This window comes from Sceloporus occidentalis, unplaced genomic scaffold (assembly GCF_023333645.1).
Source record: "Sceloporus occidentalis isolate IW3139 unplaced genomic scaffold, rSceOcc1.0.p SCAF_87, whole genome shotgun sequence".
Taxonomy (NCBI): domain Eukaryota; kingdom Metazoa; phylum Chordata; class Lepidosauria; order Squamata; family Phrynosomatidae; genus Sceloporus; species Sceloporus occidentalis.
The window spans coordinates 2,915,131-2,937,814 of NW_028317067.1; the positions used below are offsets into that span (position 1 = coordinate 2,915,131).

The 22,684-nt window shown below is 42.9% G+C and overlaps 2 protein-coding genes across 2 annotated transcripts; one reads left to right on the plus strand and one right to left on the minus strand.

Moving 5' to 3' along the window:
• The first annotated feature begins 724 nt into the window (after window positions 1-724).
• Window positions 725-6,633, plus strand: LOC149284926 (5-aminolevulinate synthase, erythroid-specific, mitochondrial-like). The gene is made up of 10 exons (XM_089496102.1): window positions 725-902; window positions 1,449-1,577; window positions 1,907-2,038; window positions 2,119-2,341; window positions 2,650-2,834; window positions 3,666-3,845; window positions 4,137-4,301; window positions 5,666-5,934; window positions 6,168-6,330; window positions 6,470-6,633. The coding sequence occupies exons 1-10, from the start codon at window positions 725-727 to the stop codon at window positions 6,631-6,633; spliced, it is 1,788 nt and encodes a 595-aa protein (XP_089352228.1).
• A 2,036-nt stretch (window positions 6,634-8,669) lies between these two features.
• LOC149284927 (DNA-(apurinic or apyrimidinic site) endonuclease 2-like) lies at window positions 8,670-12,048 on the minus strand. Its single transcript, XM_089496172.1, has 6 exons — window positions 11,934-12,048; window positions 11,362-11,445; window positions 10,955-11,135; window positions 10,730-10,876; window positions 10,089-10,158; window positions 8,670-9,608 (listed from the first exon to the last, which is right to left on the minus strand). The coding sequence occupies exons 1-6, from the start codon at window positions 12,046-12,048 to the stop codon at window positions 8,670-8,672; spliced, it is 1,536 nt and encodes a 511-aa protein (XP_089352298.1).
• Between the last annotated feature and the right edge of the window lie 10,636 nt (window positions 12,049-22,684).

The following is a 22,684-nucleotide window of genomic DNA, read 5'->3' on the forward strand; positions in this document are numbered from 1 at the left end:
CCATTTGTATACATGGAAACTATCGCACAGACGAGGAACACCAACTGTATCATTAACACCTTTCCTTCTACCATCAGAGTTTGTGTAACCCCTTGCATTAAGAAACACAGGCCTGCTTCCTTCTCAATATCTTATGCAAGAGGATTTAACTTAATACGTACCAACCCATTCATGAGTAGGACATCGTTCTGCCTCTCAAAACATGGCTGAGAAACCTTAGGCCCTGTAGCTGATAAATTAAAATTCCCATCACTCTTGGCCAGCTTCTAGTGTTTATAGTCAACTTTACATCACTTAAAATAATTACAAGCCAATGTATAGATCAAATAATTAAAAAGAGTTGTACACTTGATGTGCCATCTCAATGGGGACCACATGCAAACATACTGCAGCTATAGCTTACCATCCAAATGGCTAAGACGGGATATTTTTGCTTTAAATGGGATGGCAACGAGCAGTTCTTTACAAAGCCTTCTTTTGTGATTTTGTGACCTGTTGACAGAAGAAAAACAGATTTTATTCCAGCAGTTTCTACACACATTATTGTGATACTTTTGTGATACCCTCACACCTTGCAAATCCTAGAAAAGGATGCCAGGGAAGGAAAGGGGAGTTTGGATGCCAAAAACAGGGGGCAAATTTTTTGGGCAATAATTTTTGTCAGTACTTAAGACAATGCAGTAATTTTCTTTTCCACTCTACGCAGACACTGTGACATCTGAACATGGTTTCCCTCTTTAAAAGCTGTCCCTTCTATGCCCGGGACCCCACCATATTCCTACGGGCTACCCGCCCTTTGCTCCTACGAAGTGCTGAACGCTGTCCAGTCATGGTGACCCGGAGCCTGGCCACTTCCGTGGAACTCCAGCAAAGGAATAAGGACACTGTGCCGCCCGCTGGAGGTAAGGATTGGGATTTGGAAGAGGTGTGAGGTTCTTATAGAGGCAGTATAGAGCTACTGATGTTTTTACAACCTGCTTCCATACGTACGCAGCCACATTTATCAATGCCCTGTGCATGTTATCAATAATGTATTCTGGAAAAGACTGACTAGCCTTTGCCCAAGGGCATCAGGTTGTGGGCAGCCTCTCTGCCACCAAACCAGGGACAGATTACCCTATAGCCAGTCACAAAGAAGATGGAACCAGCACAGAATCCATAACATAGGCAGAGTAAAGATGGCGGCCACGGAAGGGGCAGCTGGAAGAGCTGGCCTAGGGCAGGATAAATATGTCACTGTGTCGACCCATACCTCTAACTCATCTTGTCTCAGATGCATCCAAGATTCTTTAATGTCATAACATACCTGGAGGTTAGCAACAATTGCTGAACATTGTGTGAACGAGGTGGTTATGATTTGCATGTCCATGCATCTGTTTTCATAACTTGACAACATCTTTCTGTTCTAGTCTCCACTGGAGCCTCCAACAGGCGTACCTTGGCTCAAGCTGCCCCGCAGGCTGCTACAGCAACCAGCAAGTGCCCATTTATCGAGACCGAGATGGAAAGAGGGGAGAGCATGATTGTGCAGGAAGCTGGGCCAGAGGTGCAGGAGGATCTGAGGATGTTCAAGACAGGTATGAACTTCACTGGAGCAGGTGTCCTGGAAGACAATGCAGTTTTTCCAGACATAAGAACAAGGCTTGGTAGGTACACTAAGTCTCACCAGAGAACATTTAGTAAAATGATAATGATACTAAAGGAAGTACTGGCATGAGCCCAGACCAGTTAGTGAGGGCAATTGGAGCGTGGACTGGTCAAAAGGAAAAGAATACAACTTTATAGAGGACTCTATCCTATGTACTATAGTATGAACATATTTCTGGAGTAAGTTAAGGTTGTCTTCCTTACATGAGGACTGTAGCACCAATAACCAGACACAGATGAATCTACATCTCACCAACAGATGCTCTTAACTCCCTGCTGAAGGAAGTTCAGACCAGCCTGAAAAAGAAATTCCTGGGATCTCCTCAAAAAGTAAACCTTGGAACGGGCGCTCCCCTCACTCCAACACATCTCATTAAACAGAATATGACAGGTAACTTCTAAGGCTGCTAATCTGAGTTTTGAGAATATTAAGCCTGGATATGGCTTCTCACCATACCCTCATCTCATCAGGTGGAGCTGCCTTTGGCTACGATGAATTCTTCAGCCGGAGGATTGAGGAGAAGAAACGTGACCACACGTATCGGGTCTTCAAAACCGTGAACCGCAGGGCAGATGCCTACCCGTTCGCTGAGGATTACTCTGACCTCCAGGGCGATAAGAAGGAAGTGTCTGTTTGGTGCAGCAATGATTACCTGGGCATGAGCAGGCACCCAAGGGTGCTGCAAGCAATCGCGTGAGTTGTCTTGGTTTAAGGCCAAAAGTCTTATGTAGTTTGCATAGCAGGGAACAGTGCTGGTGAGGGGCAGTAAGACCCTTTAGGTTGCTCTTCTTAAAAATTCCGGTGTGACTCTTTTTATACATTTCTAACCCCAAATTTGGTGAAACAGATCCATAAGCATCATTTGTAACCTCACTACTTCCTAAATAGAGTTTTTTATACTGTCGTCTTTTGGCCAAGACAGGCTAGCAAGTATCTTCTTTGGAGGTGATGAGTGCTTACTTGCAGGGATGTTCCATAATTATCTCAATCTCTACCATCAGGGAGACCCTGGGGGAGCATGGTGCTGGGGCTGGCGGAACCAGGAATATATCCGGTACCAGCAAATACCATGTGGACCTGGAATGTGAACTGGCAGATCTGCATGATAAAGACGCAGCCCTGCTTTTCTCTTCTTGTTTTGTGGCAAATGATTCCACCCTTTTCACACTGGCAAGGATGCTCCCAGGTTAGTATCCAGAAGTTTTCAAAACCTATATCCCATTTACACAAAGACAACAGAAATTCACATCAACCGAGCAAACTTCGTGAGAAGCAAAAAAAATTTCTCAACTCGCTTTGGTATAAATCTATTAATTGGGGTACTATAGATAATGTTAAAGTTGGGTTACCTGGGGGGGGGTCATAGAAACACATGATTTGACAAGCATATATTGAAACTTTGGACACATATTGTCTGCCCACTTTACAGCCAGCTCTTAATCTTTACTTGTTCTTTAGTCTTGTCGTATGTTGAGGATACCCTTATCTTCAGGTGCATGTTAACTTTCCTTCCTTTCCTCTGCCAATTCTGCTGGAGTGCAGTTTCATATATCTTTTACTTTCTTACAGAAATAATAACTAAAGTAACATCTACATTTATGACCCCTCTAGATTCTGGCATCTTGTCCTAATATGATTTCTGCTTTTAAATATAGTTTACTACTCTTGAAGTAATTTACATATTTAAATCTTTCCATCGGATTCCCCTCGTTTCTCGTCCAGGCTGTGCATGTTGAGATCTGAGCTTTCTTGAACCATGCACCATTTTAGTAGCCATTCTTTCGATTCACTCTAGAATACCTTTCCTCATCTGGAAACGGGCTCTCTCCCATACTGAACACAATACTCTAGGTGAGGTCTGGCCAGGGATCTCTAAAGTGATATAAAATCCCTTTTCTTCTTCTAATGCCTTTCACTATCCAACCCAATACCCTTCTTGCATGTTGCTGCTTTGCAACTTTGCCTGCCCAACATAAGGCCACAAGACATAATTAAGTTACCTCTTTGTTATCCCCAGGCTGTGAGATTTACTCAGATGCTGGGAATCATGCTTCCATGATCCAAGGAATCCGAAACAGTGGTGTCGCCAAATATGTCTTCCGTCACAACGATCCTGCTCACCTGGAGGAGCTACTCCAGAAATCAGATCCAAAGAGGCCCAAGATTGTGGCATTTGAGACCGTTCACTCTATGGATGGTAAAACAATTAGATCTGCATTTTCTAGAGAAATATACTTGTGTGCTTACAGCATGTTCGTGGCTTTGCACCAAATCATCCTTCTGATCATAGTTCATCATGTTTCAGCTATTAAGTTTTACATTATTATTACATCAGTTCTTATTGTTTATAAATTGTTACAATATAGTTCTGACATCACTACTGTCTGAGTCTACCAATATAATGATGTATGCGTTTCCCATGTGGTAAATATTATATCCAGATAGAAAAATAAATCATAAATGCCACTTTCTTTCACCCATTTTACAGGAGCTATCTGCCCTTTGGAGGAGATGTGTGACGTAGCACACAAATATGGGGCGCTGACATTTGTGGATGAGGTGCATGCGGTGGGCCTATACGGAGCGCGTGGAGCAGGCGTTGGTGAGAGAGATGGCGTCATGCACAAGATGGATATCATTTCAGGAACTCTGGGTAAGTACATTGACATCATGGAGTTAGCAGGGGCGTAACTAGAACCCCAGTTTGAAAATTGCCCCAGTGCCCCACAACTTCATCAAGTAGTGTGTCCCACCTTTGACCCCAGACAGCTTATCAGTGCCATCTTTGCCCCAGAACAGCTTGCCTGTGCTATCTTTGTCCCAAAACAGCTTGCATGCCGCTAGATGTGTTTTTTACCCGCACCTAGGGGCTTTAAGGTGATGGAGAAGTGGTCACAGGGGTCACCGAGCCCCCTAGAGTGCAACCATGATTGTTACACCCCTGGGGGTCAGGTATGATAAGGGTTGTGGTGCAACATTTGAAAGTTGGTCTAATCATAGCAGCCAATGTAATGTTTGCTCTGACTGGACAATTCTATTTGGTTGCTATGGTGATATGGTTTCTAACTGTTGGACCAGAATCACTTTTTTATGCCTAATCCCCAATACATGGGCCATTTGTGGTTTGAAAACACATAAGTAACTTAGATCTCAAGCAGGTTTAATGACCATACCATGGAACCCTCCAGAGTCTCAAGAAATCAGAACTGAGCTCCCTTTGACTTAAATTGCAACCCATGTCTGTAGCTGAACCTCATATAAACTCAATACATCCGAGATGGAAGCAAAGGGATCACAATACGTAAATATCGTTGATGTGGACTGAAAACCTACTAGTGAGGTCATCAGAAAGCATTGTTTATTACACAGCCCTTTGGTATAGAATAACATAATTAGAACGTGTTTTCCAGGCTATATAAACCACAGTAACTATCTACCAACGTTGGCTCCCGTGTCAGTGCGGTTGGGTGCGGCGGGTTCGCACAGTCAGACCCTTCCACGCCTTGAACCTTATCTGAAAGGCCAGTGCGGTCTGATGTCAGCATGAATATTATCTGCTCCTTGAAGTTATTCAGTCCCACGATGTGCTGCTAATTTGTACATAACAGAAGTTAAAGAAGTGTTGTAGGGCCCCCAGCAGACTAGACCCCTAAGTTATTGAAAACAAGGGACAAGCAATATGTAGATTTTTTCTTTTCCCTATGATGGTTGACATTAGCTGGGTGGATATAGCTTCTGGTGAAGGAATGGCATTGAAGATGAATGCTCTTTGGTCAACGGTTTCCATCTTTTCTCCTTAAGGGTTCACGTCAATAAAGGACATTTATATCACAGCCATAGATCTTCCTTTAATAGGTCTGGCTTCTGAAACACTAGATAGTTTGAGATCCTTGGGGATGCAACCACATGGTGTAGCTAATGATACTCCGTCAGCTGAATAAATCAAACTAAAACACACAATTACTCAGAAGGTGACGGTGTAGTTCTATTTGAAGTATATTATTTTACAATTTTTAGGGAAGGCTTTTGGCTGTGTTGGTGGCTACGTGGCCAGTACAGCTTCTCTCATAGACACTGTGCGCTCTTATGCCGCCGGCTTCATCTTCACAACTTCCCTTCCACCAATGGTGCTGGCTGGAGCAGTAGAGTCCGTGCGTGTCCTGAAGAGCGAGGAAGGACAGTCCCTCCGCCGTGCTCATCAGCGTAATGTGAAGCACATGCGCCAGCTCTTGATGGATGCAGGGCTACCTGTCATCAACTGCCCCAGCCATATCATCCCTATTAGGGTAAGTAACAAAATTGGTTCTACAGTCAATTAATGGAAACCCCAACCAGGGAACTGTCCTAGCAGTCTCTTCATATCTATTCTACAGTCTCCAATGGCTAGTATCGAAACCTAGGAAGCCAGTGGCTGAAATAACACACAGCTCAAAATCCCAGTCTGCATTTTTGGGGTATCATTTATAGACAACAGCAAAGAGAGCTAGAGATATTGAAGCTTTTGTTATGCCATCTGCAGGTTGGGAACGCAGCTTTAAACACCAGAATTTGTGACGTTCTTCTGTCAGAGTACGACATTTACGTGCAGGCCATCAACTACCCCACCGTGCCACGAGGTGAAGAGCTTCTCAGACTGGCTCCCTCACCCCACCACACTCCCGCTATGATGAGCTACTTTGTGGGTAAGTAGCACATGTAGCAGATAAGGAGTAGATATTATTTGTAACTCCTATGCGCTCTGTTGCTTAATATTTTCTTTAAAAGGCGCGCATTAAGGTCTTCTTGCATATTCAAAGTCTGAATTTTCTGGGTTTGTTACAGAGAGCCTTGTGAAGGCCTGGAAAGAGGTTGGGATGCCCCTGCAGTTGCCATCGGCCGCAGAGTGCAATTTTTGTCACCGTCCTCTCCACTTTGACCTGATGAGTGAATGGGAGCGTACCTACTTTGGGAACATGGAGCCCAAGTATATCACCATGTACGCTTAAATGTAAACAAGATCCTTCAGCACCCACGGAGACACATCCTTCTATGCCTGAAGACGCACAAAATTATATTACATGTTGCCTGTCACCCACTTTTACCATGAACCTCAGCATCTTCTTGGGCCTTTTTACCCTGGCTGCCAGTCCTATTCATGGATTGGCTCCATTATCTTTATCAGACCAATTAGACTAATTGTCTTAGACCAAACTAGTTATTTAAACTCAGATACATGTATGCAGCAGGAAGGTGCAATGTATACCATCTAGTAAAATGACCTTTTTCATTGTTCCTACATATAGGTTTGTCAATATTTCCGTCCCTGTCTCCCCAGACATTTTTTAAAGCTCTTACAGTCCATGGCTTGTTGGTGGGTGTGTTGGTTCCATTGTTCACACTTAAAGATTACTGACAATATAATTATTATTGGTGTGTCGAGCATTTTTATATAAAGCTGTATGTTTGAGCATTGCTTACAGTGTCTATCGGCCAAGCACCAACCATGTTCTGATGAAGTTTAGCTCTCCGAGAATGGTTCACAGTGCAGCAAAGCGGTTTTGAATGGGTCACATACGCAGCACTATGTTTTAGGGGACTAAAACATAAAAAAAAAAAAAAAAAACACCTTGCGTCCTGTATTTAACTGCAACAATGGATTTCAATACAAATAGAAAACACAATCCAACAAGCATAAAAAAAAAAAAAAAACTTGAAGAAAACCACATTTTTTTCCCCACCACGGTCAAATACGGACCACTTTAGTTTTAAGAGACGCAGAACATTAACCGCCGTATGACATACGACATACAAGCAACATAAAACGGTGCGTGATTCATTCTGTAGTAAAAGTTCAGTTGAAAAAAAAGCACAATATTAGGTAACTTGTATTTAAGGTTTTTCTACAAGACCAAAGAGCCATTTTTTTTTTTTTAACAAAATCATTTATTTATACAATACATGGATTTCTTCACATCCCAACTCCTCAAAAGCAGGGTATTCACGAAGGTGGGGTATATAACTGCTAGGAACAATAAAGAGGAATATTTCCAAGATCACTGATGAGATGAAGGGGCTTATTCACTAAGGGGAAAGTAGTCAGGAGACAAACGCCTCCCTTCACTATTCATTATGTAGGGCCAACACTAGCAGGTTTCTCCTTCAAAAAAGAATTACAAGGCCTTGCATAATGCATTGTTTAATGGAAACTTTCACTAATTTAACTATGCTTTACACAGGGTCACCCAAGGTCGTCTTGCAGCAGAAGCAGACTAGGGTTGGACCTTCATTATACATATTGAAGGCAATGAGTTGAAACAACAACCACTCTCCGACAAATTATCCTACCATCTTCCCTCTAGCAAAGAGACCCCAAACAGCCTTTATTTTTATTTTTTTATTTTATTCAGTAAAGAGGGGTTTACAGGAGAGTTGAAACTCGCCAACTCCATTATGCACTATGAAGGGCCAACCACGGTGATCTTACGTTGCAAGACATCTACAAAACAAGCGATTTACATAACCTTTGAAGAATACACCATGCTGTAAATGCATTGATCATTTATAAATGCGCCCTGTTAACAGAGGTATGGTACAATACATGACATGTTTCCAATGCATGTGGAAAAATAAAACTGTACTGGTTTTAAAAGGGTCCATTTAGAAAATAATATGGAGCTCTAGGCATCTAAAACAGACCAACAACAAAAAATAGCACCGTAATATAAATGAAAATCTCAAATCTACCAGTTCTAGGAACAATACTGGAAAACTAGATCTCTACCAGTTCTCAAAGAGTGGCTGAGACCGACGGAAGCTGTTTGACATCTGTCAATATATTATAAACATTTATATAGTGTTTATATATAATTGGTATTCCAAAAGTTATGATGCTGTTCCGTATTTTATTACTGTAAGAACCCCTCAAACATTTAAGCCAGCAGGTATTGAAAACAGTAGGGGAAAAAGGTACATATTTGAAACTACTTTAAATACAATTTAAAGCTGAACATAAGTTGAAGCAATACAGATCCTTTAATTCACATCAGTTTTCGGGGCCAGTCTTCTTGTTGACCCAGAGGAAGTAGTTACAACGCGCCTGTGGGTTGGATGAGTGACCGTCGGGTCTCGCACAGACATAGAACTGACGGCCACAGTTGGGACCTGCCTTCTTCACTGTCCGCAGCACACAGGGCTCCCCATGGCCCTTACAGTTGGGTGGTGGCGGGGGCCCCTTCAGCAATGACTTCCAGAAGGCTGCTTGTGGTTGTGTGTCTTTAGGGATGATGGAAATAGAGTCCTGCGGGACAGCATCTTTTATGTTTTTCTGGTCAACAAGCAATGGGTTGCTGGTCAATTGTCCCTCTGTTAAATTTGGTTTGGCTATTGCCGGCTTAAAAAAACCCAGAAGGCTTCCCTGACCCCCCTTCCCACTCAGTTTAGTCTTTTTTCCTGTATCGACGTTCTTTTCTAGCACCCGCTTACGAACAATCACCGCTTCAGTTGTTTCAGATGGTGCCTGAGAGTCCGAAGCCTCTCCAAATGTATGCCCCAAATCTCTGTGTTTTCTGACCAAAAACTGGGACAGCTTCTGTTGCCGACCAGCAAACTCCGGGAGAAATTTGGTGCAGAGAGGAGGACACTTGGTTGCTCCTAATGGCTGGCATTTCATAAAAGCTTTAACGGGACAATGATCCGATCCTTCCACCTCTGGCATTATTATGGAATTCGAGAACTGTGTCTCAACAAGTCTTTTATCACCTAGAATGTAGTCTATGCGTGTGCCATAATTGGTTTGCCGTGCCCCAGAGGCTGAACACCAACAAGTAAATGCATTTTTCTGAGTGGGGTGAAAGAACCTGAAAGTGTCATAAAAGTGTCCTTTTTGTGAATAAATAACTGGATCTCCATTCTCTTCTGGAGCAACAGGCTCATCAAGAAATTGGCTTAGCCACTGACGACCAGGGTTCTCCTCAAAGGCTTCCTAGGCAAATAATAGTGCAAATCAGATGACATAGAATTCCAAGAAATGGAACTGGTTCTAGGATCCATCATAAATTTATCTAAAATCATTTATCATGCAAGAAAAAGTGCACAATGTTTTGATTTGAAAATCACGTTCAAGTGAAAGCAGTTTCCAGACAGAAATAGCCAGGGTTGAACAGCCTAGAACAAAGACAGTCAATACTAACAATCTAAGAATATAAATATGAATACAAGACTTGTAGTAAATGTGTGGTCCTGGACGCAGGTGTGCAAACAGACTAAAGAAGAATGTGAGTTAAACAGAAGTGCTCCAAAAGCAAACCACTGGATTAGCTGCACATGCCCCTCGTTTTATAAGAAATTATGAAGAAAGCGTCATCATTTTCAACCCCTTCAGTCACATATGGACGTACCGGTAGGGCCAGAAAATGCATCAAAAGAAACCCTGGGACTGAAGGGGTTAAAGGAAGTTACTCACCAGGTCGCTTGGGTCACAGTGGTCAATTGGCTTGTGTGAGGTGTTCACATCTCCCAAAATTACCACATGCCTGGAAAAGAGAAGAGGTAATTATTCCACTGATTAACACAAAACATAAGCGTGGGTTCGCTCTCAGATAGGCAGAACAACGAATCTATATTCATCAACAAAAAAATAAAATAATAATAAAGGGGACACTTGATCTGCTTTCACTGTTGTGTTGCACTAATGTAATATCTCGTTTAGCCATTAAAATAAATAAATATACACAACTAGCTTCAAACAATATAAACAAGTGAACCACATACAAGGAAACAGAAGATAGGCAATCGGAAGAAAACAAAAAAACAAGATCACTTTAAGAGCCTGACCTCTGGTGTAGATGCTATGAATTAACTTTACTAGCTGTGTGAGACATCAGTACAATACGACAATAAAAACAGACCCAGAGTCTCCTTAATACTTTGACATATATACGATTATTATTTTTTATTCGAAGTGTGCACTCCTCTTATGTTTTGTGTTTATTAAGTAATTTGTTTCAATACAGAAAAGGCTGACAAGTGTTGCACCACTGGGTTTGAGCGCCTAATCTATTGGTTCTATTGAATCGTTCCATTATATTTTATTGTGAGACTCACCCCCCTAACTGCAGAATGGCCTCGGCTCGTATCTGAAGCAGGCGATAGAAGCGTAGTTTGTAGGATTTGCGCTCCGGTTTCTCTGGATCAGCACGCGGGCAGTAAACGTTAATCACGGTAACAATCTCCTCGTTATCATCAGACGTGCTGCAAAAGAAAAACGTTAACTACATTAAACATTTACATGCGGGGCAGGGGAGCACAGTGGCAGATTTAGATTCTTACCGGATCTTGTGCTGTGTGAGAACTGCTCTTCCTTCTTGGTCTAGAGACATCAGTTCTTCCTCTGAAAACTCCTCTGTGTCCCCGTAACAGCCGATGGGTTCCTTGTGAGTATTTAGTTTCCCGGAAAGACCTTCTTCTGCTGCCCATGGTGTTGTGGTTGCTTTGCAAAATGTGGCAACTCCTTCAAATTAAGCAAAAGAAAGGGGTGGATTTGGACTCCACGGCACCAGTTAACACTAAGCGGACTCATTCTGGCCAAGTTACAACACTGCGCATGATAAAATCGATTCAACTAATTGATAATGAAAATAGTCGACAACGATTTTCATCATCAAATTTTATCGTTTAGTTGTTGCAGCCCTAAACGCATACATGCATACGCCACTCCTACCATGACCATCCCTTACCTGAGTACCCGCTCCTCACACGGCTAAAGCTGAAGTAAGAGTTATATCCCTCTACTATAGCAGTGGGTTCATCTAACAGGTCCCCTGCACACAAAGAGAAAGGAAGACATCATCATGATGTAGGTACGGCAAAGTTACAGGATAGTTCTTTCTATTAGATCCTCTGTCTGGAAAAGTACATAGTAGATACAAGGTACTGTCTCTGGTTTTGCTGCCCAGCAGGGAATTGACAACAGATTGATAACTGCATGTCTTTGCCCTCTATTGAGGAACGTAACAATTACTTTGGTGTTTAACAAAACAAATTATAATTTGGCACTAAAAGAACAAATTAGCCCCAAACACCAGAAGTTGTTAGCATTACCTTGCATTAAAGGTAGTCGCCTATAACCTCTCTGCTTTATCTGACCTTAACTCTTAAACGTTGGTTAAGATGACATGAAAGGTAGTTAATCCATCGTTAGTGTTATCTAGTATTTTCCTCCGTATAATCGTGGACGTTGTGGTTAATAACTGGAGGGTTTAGGGATAATACAGATCAAACCCCATGGTTCCCCAGCTGAAGAACTCACTGGTGACTTTAGTCTCCTGCAAACAGATAATATCGGCATCCAGCGAGTCCAGGATATCTTTAAGGCTGGTACGTGTAGCCCGAATGCCATTGATATTCCAGCTGACAATCCGCATGCTTCCAGCTGTACTCCTGACATGGAAGGATAAAAAAAAATAATGCTTATTGCTCAAATAAAATCAACAAAACAGCAGTGCATAGGCTGATCCCCACGATCCTGTCTCAACAACGTTTATATCAAACCCGTATAATAGGTGTAATGCACCAGCTGCACAACAGAAAGTTTGTTTTTTTGGATTTTATTGTAAATGCATCCATCCAGGAATGATGTCATAGACCGCACACATTTAGATGCAGACAAAAAAGTGGAAAAACTGTCACTGTTTGTATAAGAGAACTGGTAGGATTGTAGCTTTTTATATCAATTTATCGCAATGTATTTTCTCATACTCAATCCTTGGCGACATCTGGACTATTTCTAAAAGGCCAGAGTCGTGCCTGGTGAAGGAACATAGGATGAACTTTGTCGCACATTTGGGTCTCTTGGATACGCACGACCACGACCTGTTACACTGTAAACACGTCGCCTTGTATGGACATATCGCTATTTTACGTAAAATGATTGAGCTAGAAAAGGGCCCGTTTTTGCTATAGATATATATATATATTATGGCGCATTATGAATATATACATATATATATCAATAACGCGCCATAATAAATAGAGATCCTATTACACATACACTCCTGTCTGATTTGTCCCGAGCCGCTCGATAAAGATATCTATATAATTGGGAACCCCAAGGTATAGAAGTTCTCGGAAGATCTCCGACAGCCTCCATATTCTGGCACATAAACCGACCCAGAAAGCCTCATGCATTACAGGCAGGCCCAGATACTGACATAAGGGGATCAGTAAAGAATATATACTTTCTCTATATACTCCCTTATAACAAAAACAGCTATTTACAAGCTTGACTCATTACATATTTCTGGGCTCTAATCGAATGTTATTGCAACCGAACATATAGATGACGTAATAAGTAATTGGGGTAAAAAGTATTGATTACTGGTAAAGTATTAAACACATTGTAAGAATACGTTATAGCAGATTTAATGTATGTAAAGGGAAGCGGTGTTATCTACCACAGATCTGCAACACGGACAGGTGATTGACAGCTCTGCTTCTCAAAGTGTTCTGCAGCAGCTCATGCTTCTTTATTTAACCCCAAGACCAAGTGTTGTCACACGGACCTCGAGCTTTCCTCCCCATCCCCCGACATGTTCATAGCACGTGTCAGGAGGGGCAGAACCCAGCATTAAACCCAACCGATCCAAATTCCAAGTTCCCGCTTCTTAGCGCAGGGTCGGCACATGCCGCTAGGCGACGGCCGCGCGGGAAATTTACGTCACGCTCAGAGGCGGGGCGAGAGAATCACGTGCGCGCTGAGGTCGGGAGGAGGGACGGGTTGATTCAGAAAAACAATGACACGTGATAATGGTAACGTCACAGTCCGGGAACAAATAAGCACAGAGCTACTCGAGGGCACGTATGTGCTAACTATCATAGATTTCCGGGGCAGTCCCTCTGCCATACTGATAACCTATGTCAGAAATTTCCCCAAATATCATTGTTTAGCAGCAGCCAGCATGACCTGCCTAGCTGCATCTGAAACTCCCATGATACCTAGCCACCCATTCTGTCTGAGGATGCTGAGGGGGAAGGAAGTTCCTCCTTTTTGGATCCAAGCCTCTCCTGATGTCCCTTTTTTTCCTAGTGCCTCATGATAATGCCTCCCAACTGTCCCTATTTAGAAGGACAGTCCCTTTCTTAGTCTTAAATCCCCTTATCCCTTTTTCCATGTTTGATTTCCTTTTCTATCTCCTCAAAATGTGTGAATCCCAGAGTTCCACAGCCCTAAAAGTTACAATAATAGAAAGAGCAGAAAATGTGTTTGTAAATTAAACGGTATATAAGGTGCAGTATTACTTTTCTAAATGCCTAAGTTGGCTACATAGATAACTATAGAGGTCGCATTAAATGTTAGGAAAGCCCCGCCCCAGCCACACCCCCTGCGACAAAAGTGCCCCTCTTTAGCTATTTAAAATGTTTGCTGGGTATCAATGTACCCCAGTGCTCCAGCGGCAGATCGGGTAAAAACCCGATCCCCCTTAGCCATTCTAATATCGCCCATCAGTGGGAGGAGCTCAACTTAATATATAATAACTCGATGACAGTGCAAACGTGTTTTCACAAATCATACGTGTGAAATCCCGTCCACGTGATCATTGATTCTGTCACATACAAAGTATTCTAAACTGATGAAACGGGAGCAAGCGTAAGAAAAAGGGACAGAGAAATGTGGATCGCATAGAGGGATTGTTCCTCCATATGAGGGACACTTGGGAGATATGAGACCATGTGTAGGGTCTTCCCGAAAAACAAAAGCAATGAATAGAAAATAAATTTGTGTTAATTCTTAGTGACCAAACAAGGACAAATTGTTATCAGTTGATCGGGTCCAGGTCTCTTAAATCCAGTTGTCGGTATACAGGCATTAGGGATGTGACAACCTGCGATGGCCACCTGTGCTAATGGCATTCCCCTGTCTGTGTGAGGAGCACACCTGGGGCGGGATGTGGGTAGGAGGTCCCGCTGAACCGTAGCAGATCTGGCGTTGTATTCTTTCCTGTAAAGGTTTGATCACCCGGTTTGTACATAGAAACTTTTAAGAAGCTTTTTCCGTGTCTATGGCAATAACCTACCAGTGCATTTTCCAGATGGCCAGGTCAGGCGCACTAAGGGGGCAATCATTCTAGACAACAGCAAACTGAAAAAAATACCCTTCCACTGAAGAGTTAATTGAGTTTTATTGGCCACACTCATGCGCACAGCAGTGCAGTAAATCACCGCATTGTCTAATGACTGGAGCTTATAGCAAATTGACCTTTCTCAAGGTCACAATGGAGTGTGCTGAAGTTAACGTGCCGGTGTGTGTTTGTGTTACACACTACAGTGTTCTTCGTAACTAGCAAGAATTTCTACTGAGCAAAACAATGGTTTCAGACCAGTCTGGCAACAAATGGGTTAAGGTGTCCAGCATGCCTTGTTTTTAGCTGCAGTTCCAGTTTTGCAGCCACCTTATATCCCCAGCCTGTTGCAGGGCGAGCTGGCCTGAGGTCTGCCATGGGTGTGAGAGCTGATCGCCTGTGAGTTGCCAGAGGATTAGGGAGCGCAGTAAGGAGAGCAGGTGTCTGGGGAATATATTAAGCTCATGTCAGTAAAACATAAAGGGCAGCGGCTGGTCTTATTTTTGTTCCTGGAGGTCAGCCCTTTATGTCAGCCCTGACCTCTCTCAGTCCAGAGAAGCTGCAGCTTGTGCAGGGCTCTCCTTCCAGAGCACAATGCAGGGAAGCAACATGATCCCAGGTAAGAGGTGATCACGGAGTCTTCTAGCTGCCACAGGGCTCTTTTATTTCTTCTTCTTCTTCTTCTGTACTCTATGCTTTTTGGTGCCTGGGCAGAATGGGAGGTTGTCATGATGGTGGTGTGTTGCCAGGAAGTGTGTGTGCGCGGCTGTACGTGCGTACGTGTGTGTTTTTGCAGTATGTTTGTTTATTTCGAAACGCTGTTCCCGCTAAGGTGTACAGTCCAGCGCTGATACAGTTAAGATTAGAAACCGTACAAAGGAGCACTTCAATGTCCCAAAGTGTGCTACTGCTTTTAGAAATACCGTATATTTAACAAGAATTGTACACTTTTTTTTTTTTTATTTATTTTTTTGTAGGATATACAATATGTTATAATAAATTAATTTGCGACACATCTATGTGATATTATAGCACCAAACCTGGCACTTTTTTATTTTGTTCTATCTATTTATTTGTAATACCGCCATAAGATTTAAGGTGTAATTTCTTAACTATACTTTATCCCTGGATTCACCTGTGCGAAAACAGGTAGTATGTTCTGCATCTGTGCTCATGGCAGAGAACATACAGATTGTTGGTGGTGCTACAGGCTTTAGCTTTCTCTAAACCTGTCCTCTAGGTGTCAGGGGGTCCTATGTGCATACTGCGGTGGTCTCCACGCTTAAAGGGCCTGTTTCTGATAGAGCCGTGAAATTTGTGTGATCAATCAACATTGTATTGCTTGATCCGGCTCTACGCAGGATGGAGTTAGAAAGCATACCTGGGAACTGTCAGGGTTTAACTTTGAGTCTCAGGGTTTTTGCCCCAAGCTCGGTGTCTCAAGGTAAAGGGGCCGATACTCGGGGTCAGACGTCTACACTGCTGTAATCCTATATAAGACTGCCATTTAGGACTTTGCTAGGAGTATGAAAGCAGGTGGCTCAATGATGTCTACCTTTTGAATAATGGCAAGTCAAGGTTTCCACTAGAACCGGTATTAGACCCGTTCGGTTAATGAATTGTCTACGTAGAATCTTTATGATGGGCTCTTTAAGGGTTAATAATATTACAAAAGTCTCAGGGTCCCAGGTGTGGGTGTAAGGAAGCATTTATCTGGCAGCGAATAGGTTAATGCAAGCTGGAATCTGTTCACCCACATGGAATGCCAACAGCTCATCGAACGTCTTCTAGTTTATACCACAACGTGTCCTCCAACAAACAATGGCTAGTGGCCGGTTGGTTCTGCTGGGGGATTAAATGATTACCTTTTTAATTATTAAGTGCCAACAAATTACCCAGCGCTGTACAATTACCATGTAACAAATGTACATTTAATGCATAAAGACACAACAGGAGCCGAGAACAAAGCCATTTTTATGCGTGGACTGTTGGCGGTCTACTAAAGGGTGTATTTGCTAAACCAGGGGTTGGCAGGTGAGTTCGCTATTTCAATGACTCATTTATTCATTAAAATCCACTAAAAAAGGGCAACCCTTTTTCCTTCTTATAAAAAGTAGAGCGAGTGAATGATCCCCTTAACTGGGGACACAAGCAATGCCCCTACTTAGTGGAGCCATCTGGTTGGTCCTTTAAGCAGGACAGAGTTGTGGCCCCTATAACATATTAGTGAATTGGTGAGATAGCTCTCAAGGAACCTTGTATGTTTGTATTCTGTAGGGGTCAGGTCTAAGGGCAGACCTGATCTCGCCCTAAAACGCTCAACTTGTCTGCGGACGGACAGATTAGTGAATAACCAGGTCCAGGAGTCCTGTTCTTGTTGCTGGTACGCTTGAAGGCGCCCTACCTACAACCTAAGAGCGTGGCTATGTGGCGTGTACTTGGTTGAAAAGACACTCCGCGGTGGAGTTGTAGTCCTTGGCACCATGTTGGTGGTCTATGAAGTGCATCACGCTTATTGCAGAACCCCCCTCTCAAATTTAAAGGGGCCATGCATTAAAGTGCATATGATGCATGGAGTATCCCTTTAAATTTGAAACTTGTGTCAGAACTTGTTGGCTACTTGCATAGGCCTGGGGTAATTTATCGGGGTGAAATAAAAGTACAGATTCAAGTTCATGTCTTTGTTCACGGCAGTCTAGCCAGCAGGTGGCAGAAATTGCTCTTAATCCCGTATTTGTTACTAAATGCAGCTTTAGAAACCGCTTCTAATTAGTTTTTTTTTATCCTGTCAAATTTTGTCTATTTTTTTTGTTGTTGTTGCTGGGCACACTTGTCATGTCAAAAGCAGGCACTGTTGTTGCCATAGAAACTAACCAAAATGTAAGATGTTTTTTTGTGATTGAACCTCTAAAGGAAAGAATCAAATCTCATATCTTCTAGTGGATTAGCTTAATATACTTGAGAGCGCAATTATCCGGTGACGGGTTGCCTGCACGCCAATAATTAGTTGCAGATATTGTTGGCGGCAATGCCAGCAATCACAGCGTCCCTGCGGCCCAAGCTGTGTATACGTGAACCATATTTAGCCTATATATTGTATATTGTGCCAGAGCGCCAAGCAGCGATAAGATGCCTATAATAAGCATACCTGGGAACTCAAAGTTTTGCCCCGATCTCAGCGTTTAGGGGCAGATTCTCAGAGACACGCAATCTGGAGCTGGCACCTTCCTATTGTGCACTTCCAATCGGAGATTTGCTACCAGTGTGTTATGACTGATATACCTGCTTGAATGCAGGTGACTCCGTTGAGGAATTCTTTAAACAATGACACGTCAAGGTTTCCGTGACAACTAGTAGTAGAGCCATTTGGTTAACGCATCACAAGTCGCTTCATAGAATCTTCATTTAGAAAGTATCCAGATATGATAATAAGTATCTAGTATCCTGAACTGGGGTAGAGGTCCTCCTGGTACACAATCTGGTGGGAAGCCCCACCGGTGGCCTGCTGGTTACATAGGAGATCTCCCCAACTGGCCTACTTAGTGCCGACTTAACACAGCCTTCACACCGCTGGCCGCCTTTACCATATGGCACGCTGCTGGAATACGGCGTTATATGCTGGTGCTATGTTTCTTAGAAGAGCGCAGCTATAGTACCTGGACACTGACAACAGAGGGAGAGGCAACTGGGGACACGGCCCTAGGTCAAGCACTGTAACCAACCACTTATACACTGTGAGATTGCAAGCCAAGGCACTCTTTACCTAATGTGTCAAATCTTCTTAGTTTTGTCAGACATCTTAAATGTATGGATTGTGAGAAAGCTCTGTGTAAATTGTTGGCGCTATATAAATAAAAAATAGATTCCCATTTAAACAACGTACTAACAATGAAAGGGGCCGTGTAATCCCCCAGACAGCTTCCCCCCCAAAACAAAAGCAAATTCAATCACTTTGAGTATTTTAATATGCATTGTCAATGGTCCAGGGGTGAGCCTAGGATTAGTGGTATTTTCTGCACTCCAAACCCCTCCCCCCCCCATGAATAACACACACACTGACATCACTCTAATACCATACACTTACGCATACTGTACATACACACACTCCCTCTCCCAGGTCCACTTAATCACCCCTGACTAGGGGACTCCGCCGGGTGCCTCTTTTACTGGGGCACCGGAACGCCAGGACATGGTCGTAACGATTTTCTTGAAAGAGCCATTCGATGGCAGGAAAGTTCACGTGGTGGGATCTCGTTAGACTACTTCCTCTACTTATTGGAGCCAGCAAGTATATGGCATCACATGGCATGGAAAATAGCAGCGGAGGGCAAAGGGGCAAATCCATTTAGGGGATTTCTGCAGGATCACCCCATGCTTTTTGATTTGGCACACCATGAAAATGTAAACGGCCCTCTCGGCCTTCAGATGATTTAAAGTACATGTGCCAGGAGTGTCCCTTTAAGTGTATTTGTTCAACAGACAAGGCATTGATTGCACTCTGTATCATGTTATGCAAATTAACCATAGCAGGTCTGTCAATTTATTTTTGTGAAGGACCTCAATCAGTCCTTGGTCTTGTCTTAGATTCTTAGCTTCAGGGTAGCTTTATGCCTATCCCAAGCATGTTTAACTTCCCTGTATTCTTTACCACTTCTGATGGGAGGTTGTTCCACTTGTCTACCACCATTTTTTTTTTCCAGCTTTCGGTGTAACTAAATTCGTTCATTAAAGCTTCCCATAGTGCGTACTGTTTGCTTTAAGCAGCGTAAGTGTTGGGGAGAAATTTGGTTTCAAAATTCAAATTTATTTTACCTCCTGGGAAGAAGAGATCTGTGACAAAGCTAGCACTACTTTGATGCCCCCCTCCTATCCTAATTTCTTTCACCTCAGCCCCCATTACAAATCCAGAAAGAATCAAATTTCACACAATAGGGGCCGGAACTGGACAAAAGGAGACTAGAGAATTTAAAGGTGCTGTTCAGGATCGGACTGAAGAAGAAAAGTTTAAAGGCCAATGGCCGCTAAATGATGTACATGCACAACGTGCTGGATATAAGAGAGGCCACATGTATCCAACTGGTGGCTGCTCATTGACCCAACCAATGTACCCCAGAGCAACAGTAAAAGTAAGGGGTCAGTTCACTAAATGGACAGTTGAGTTTGGCAGAGAGTTATATAGGAGTTCACCATGCTATATGAAGGCCCATTGAGCCTCTGCTGCAGGATGAGTTTGACTGGCCCTGTAAAATGCATAATTTAAATCTTCGATCTACTTACTCACTGAATTATGTATTATACCGGTCCAGCACAGCCCTTCCTGTTGGAAACTTGCCAGTGTTGGCCCTTCGTAATGAATAGTGAAGCACAAATCATTATGAAAGGCAAATTTCCAGCAAGAAACTTTTTGGGATGAGTTTAGATTTTCAGCATCCCTGGCATGTTACTCATCAGAGAAGGGCCCACCTAAATCCTTTCAGCTAGCCTCCTGATCTCGCATATTATAGAGACTGGTTTGGGGGGGGGGTTCAATACTTAGCAGAATGGCATTGCAGTGCCTAGCTGTCCTTAACTGTCCTATGTAATGGGTGGGAAGTGAATTTCAATACCCCTCTCCCGACCCAATCAAACCTCACGTCCATAGGAACGTTGCATATTGACTGTTCTTGGACATCATCTACTCCATTGGTGCTATGACCTCCACATGATGGACCGTTCACTGTGGCTGTGACCTCCTGTACCCCAATATATTGGTTGGGTAGATGTGTGGTCCACGCGTGTTGACTCTTGATATCAGATTAAGTGATTGCTCATAAGTGGGTGTTTTCATAAAGTAAGTGTAAGGTGACCCTGTGAGGATCTGTGCAGCCAAGTGAAGAAGAATCTTTTGAGACAAGTCGCCCCACCCCCCATTTAAAAACAAAAAAGTGCTCTTTTGAGCACATCTGCTTGTGAACACAAGATCTTTGACAAAAGCTTTGGTTCTTAGTCATCTGACATTAACTTCCAACCCTTTTGTTGAAAAGCAGCCTGCCAACCTATTGTCTTTTTGATTAGGCACCAGAAGATTATGTAGCCCTGAACAATAGAGAAAAACCCCACTCACTTAAACAATGCCATAAATAATACAGAAGGTGTATGCGTGTCTATATACACAAACCTTGCTCCAAAGAGCTTACAATCTAAAATCAATGTAATGTGTCTGGGTACTTCTTGAATTCACGTTGTGGCATCAGTGTTGTAGTTATCAAAGTTCTCCTCCTTCTCTCAAATCAATGTCCTCTCTTGGTTTCTAGCTACATTGAAGTATTGTAACTGACTTGATGAAAGACATCTGGTTAACCCACCTTGACTGTAAACTACAGACACCTACGTGAGCTATAGGATGTCTTCTTGTGTTCCCCTATGGTCTGACGTATGAGTCCGTCTTTAGTTATCTTGTCTGCGCAGGTGTGTTAATGGACACATTTTAGGATCAGAAAGTCATAAAACGTGGTACAACCTGAAAGAAGATACAAAATCTGATATCTGTCTAAAGGAACTTCTGAGATCTTTTTTTTCTGTGTTGGCCAAAGGAGCTTCTGTGCTGTCATCATGTGATTCAATTGTTCCCATATCACACATACGATATGGACATAATGGAATCATACAATACTACAGAAATAACATAAATGCTACATTTACTTCTATAAGATTTTTGCCAACCCTAGTCTACAAATTGTCTTCTCACTTAACTTTGTTGGAGCAGACGGGGATTAAACTCGTCCCTGGCACTGGCACCTGCTGGACACCAAAGTGTTGGAACAGCCACACAAGCAAAAATAGAGTTTTTGGCTTTTATGTTCAATGGCCAGCCAAGCCTATTCCAAGTGGATTTCTGAAATGCACATCCTTTTTTCTAGGGACCATAATTTATGGGTTGTTTGGTTTTTTTAGCCTTTTGAGAAAACAAAATATCCCAAAACCTCATGGATGGGAGAATCCTCTTTATTTGAGGATTGATGTTACGAGGTCACAGAGTCAGAGGCCTAGATTCAATACAATAAGGGTTGACTTTGTTGAGAGGATGGTAGATAAGTGAAACAGAAGTGGTAGAGGAATTTAAACACACATGGGGTAGACAAAAAGCTGTTCTCAATACAAGACACAACCAAGGACAGAATAAACTTTTAAATGTTTACAGCTGGAGAAATGGACAGCCTGGATGCACCAAATGGTTCTTATCTGCTATCAAATTCTATGTTTAAATAAATAGAACTGGTGTTTTCACCAGTAGCCATGATTTGTACTTGATGATCTTTGTGCCATACCAGCTGCCCTAACATTGTCCCAACAGGCGGCTTTTCCGCCAGTCCAGGTGCCCACTTTTAGATGTAACTGGCTTTTGGGTGGGATGGGTGTTTGTGGATGGAGTGTGACACCGCAATGCTGTGTACCTTGGGCAGAGTGTGACTTGGATCTACCCAGGAATGATGCCGCTGCCACATTCTACCCCAATGGACCCGCACAGAGCGCAGACACTAAAGAGCTTGTTTATTCATGTTTATACATGGGTACATACATACTGTATATATGTTCTTAATGTGGGGCTATACAAATATTGTTGCCCTACTTAAAGCATGATCATAGTCTGTAAGGATCCTAGGTTCTCCCATTGGCTTTTAGTTATGTGACCCTGTCCATGACTCGGGGATGGATTATAAATGCACAGTCACCTTTCTAAACAAGATGATTGATCAGAATAAACTGGCACACAGTTAAGTGCACAGTGACTTAGTTGAGCAGACCCTGCTGCCCCCAGGAGCTTGCAATCTAAGCAGCCTCCTGCTGAGTGTGAGGCTTATGCTGAGTGGCTTCCTCCTGATTCTTTGTCCCTCCCATTTGGCTGAGTGTCTGATCGGGAGGGAGGGAAGGTCTGTTCCCAGCCTGTGCTCTGTGAGTTCGC

What these genes read in the sequence shown, in the direction of transcription:
- LOC149284926 (XM_089496102.1), top strand. Translation starts at nt 725, where the DNA reads ATGGTTTCCCTCTTTAAAAGCTGTCCCTTCTATGCCCGGGACCCCACC. An exon ending in CACTGTGCCGCCCGCTGGAG is followed by an intron (nt 903 to 1,448) that starts GTAAGGATTGGG and finishes CCTTGGCTCAAG; the next exon opens with CTGCCCCGCAGGCTGCTACA. An exon ending in TATGATGAGCTACTTTGTGG is followed by an intron (nt 6,331 to 6,469) that starts GTAAGTAGCACA and finishes GGTTTGTTACAG; the next exon opens with AGAGCCTTGTGAAGGCCTGG.
- LOC149284927 (XM_089496172.1), bottom strand. Translation starts at nt 12,048, where the DNA reads ATGCGGATTGTCAGCTGGAATATCAATGGCATTCGGGCTACACGTACC. An exon ending in GCAGGAGACTAAAGTCACCA is followed by an intron (nt 11,446 to 11,933) that starts GTGAGTTCTTCA and finishes CTTTGTGTGCAG; the next exon opens with GGGACCTGTTAGATGAACCC. An exon ending in TGTGAGGAGCGGGTACTCAG is followed by an intron (nt 11,136 to 11,361) that starts GTAAGGGATGGT and finishes CTTAATTTGAAG; the next exon opens with GAGTTGCCACATTTTGCAAA.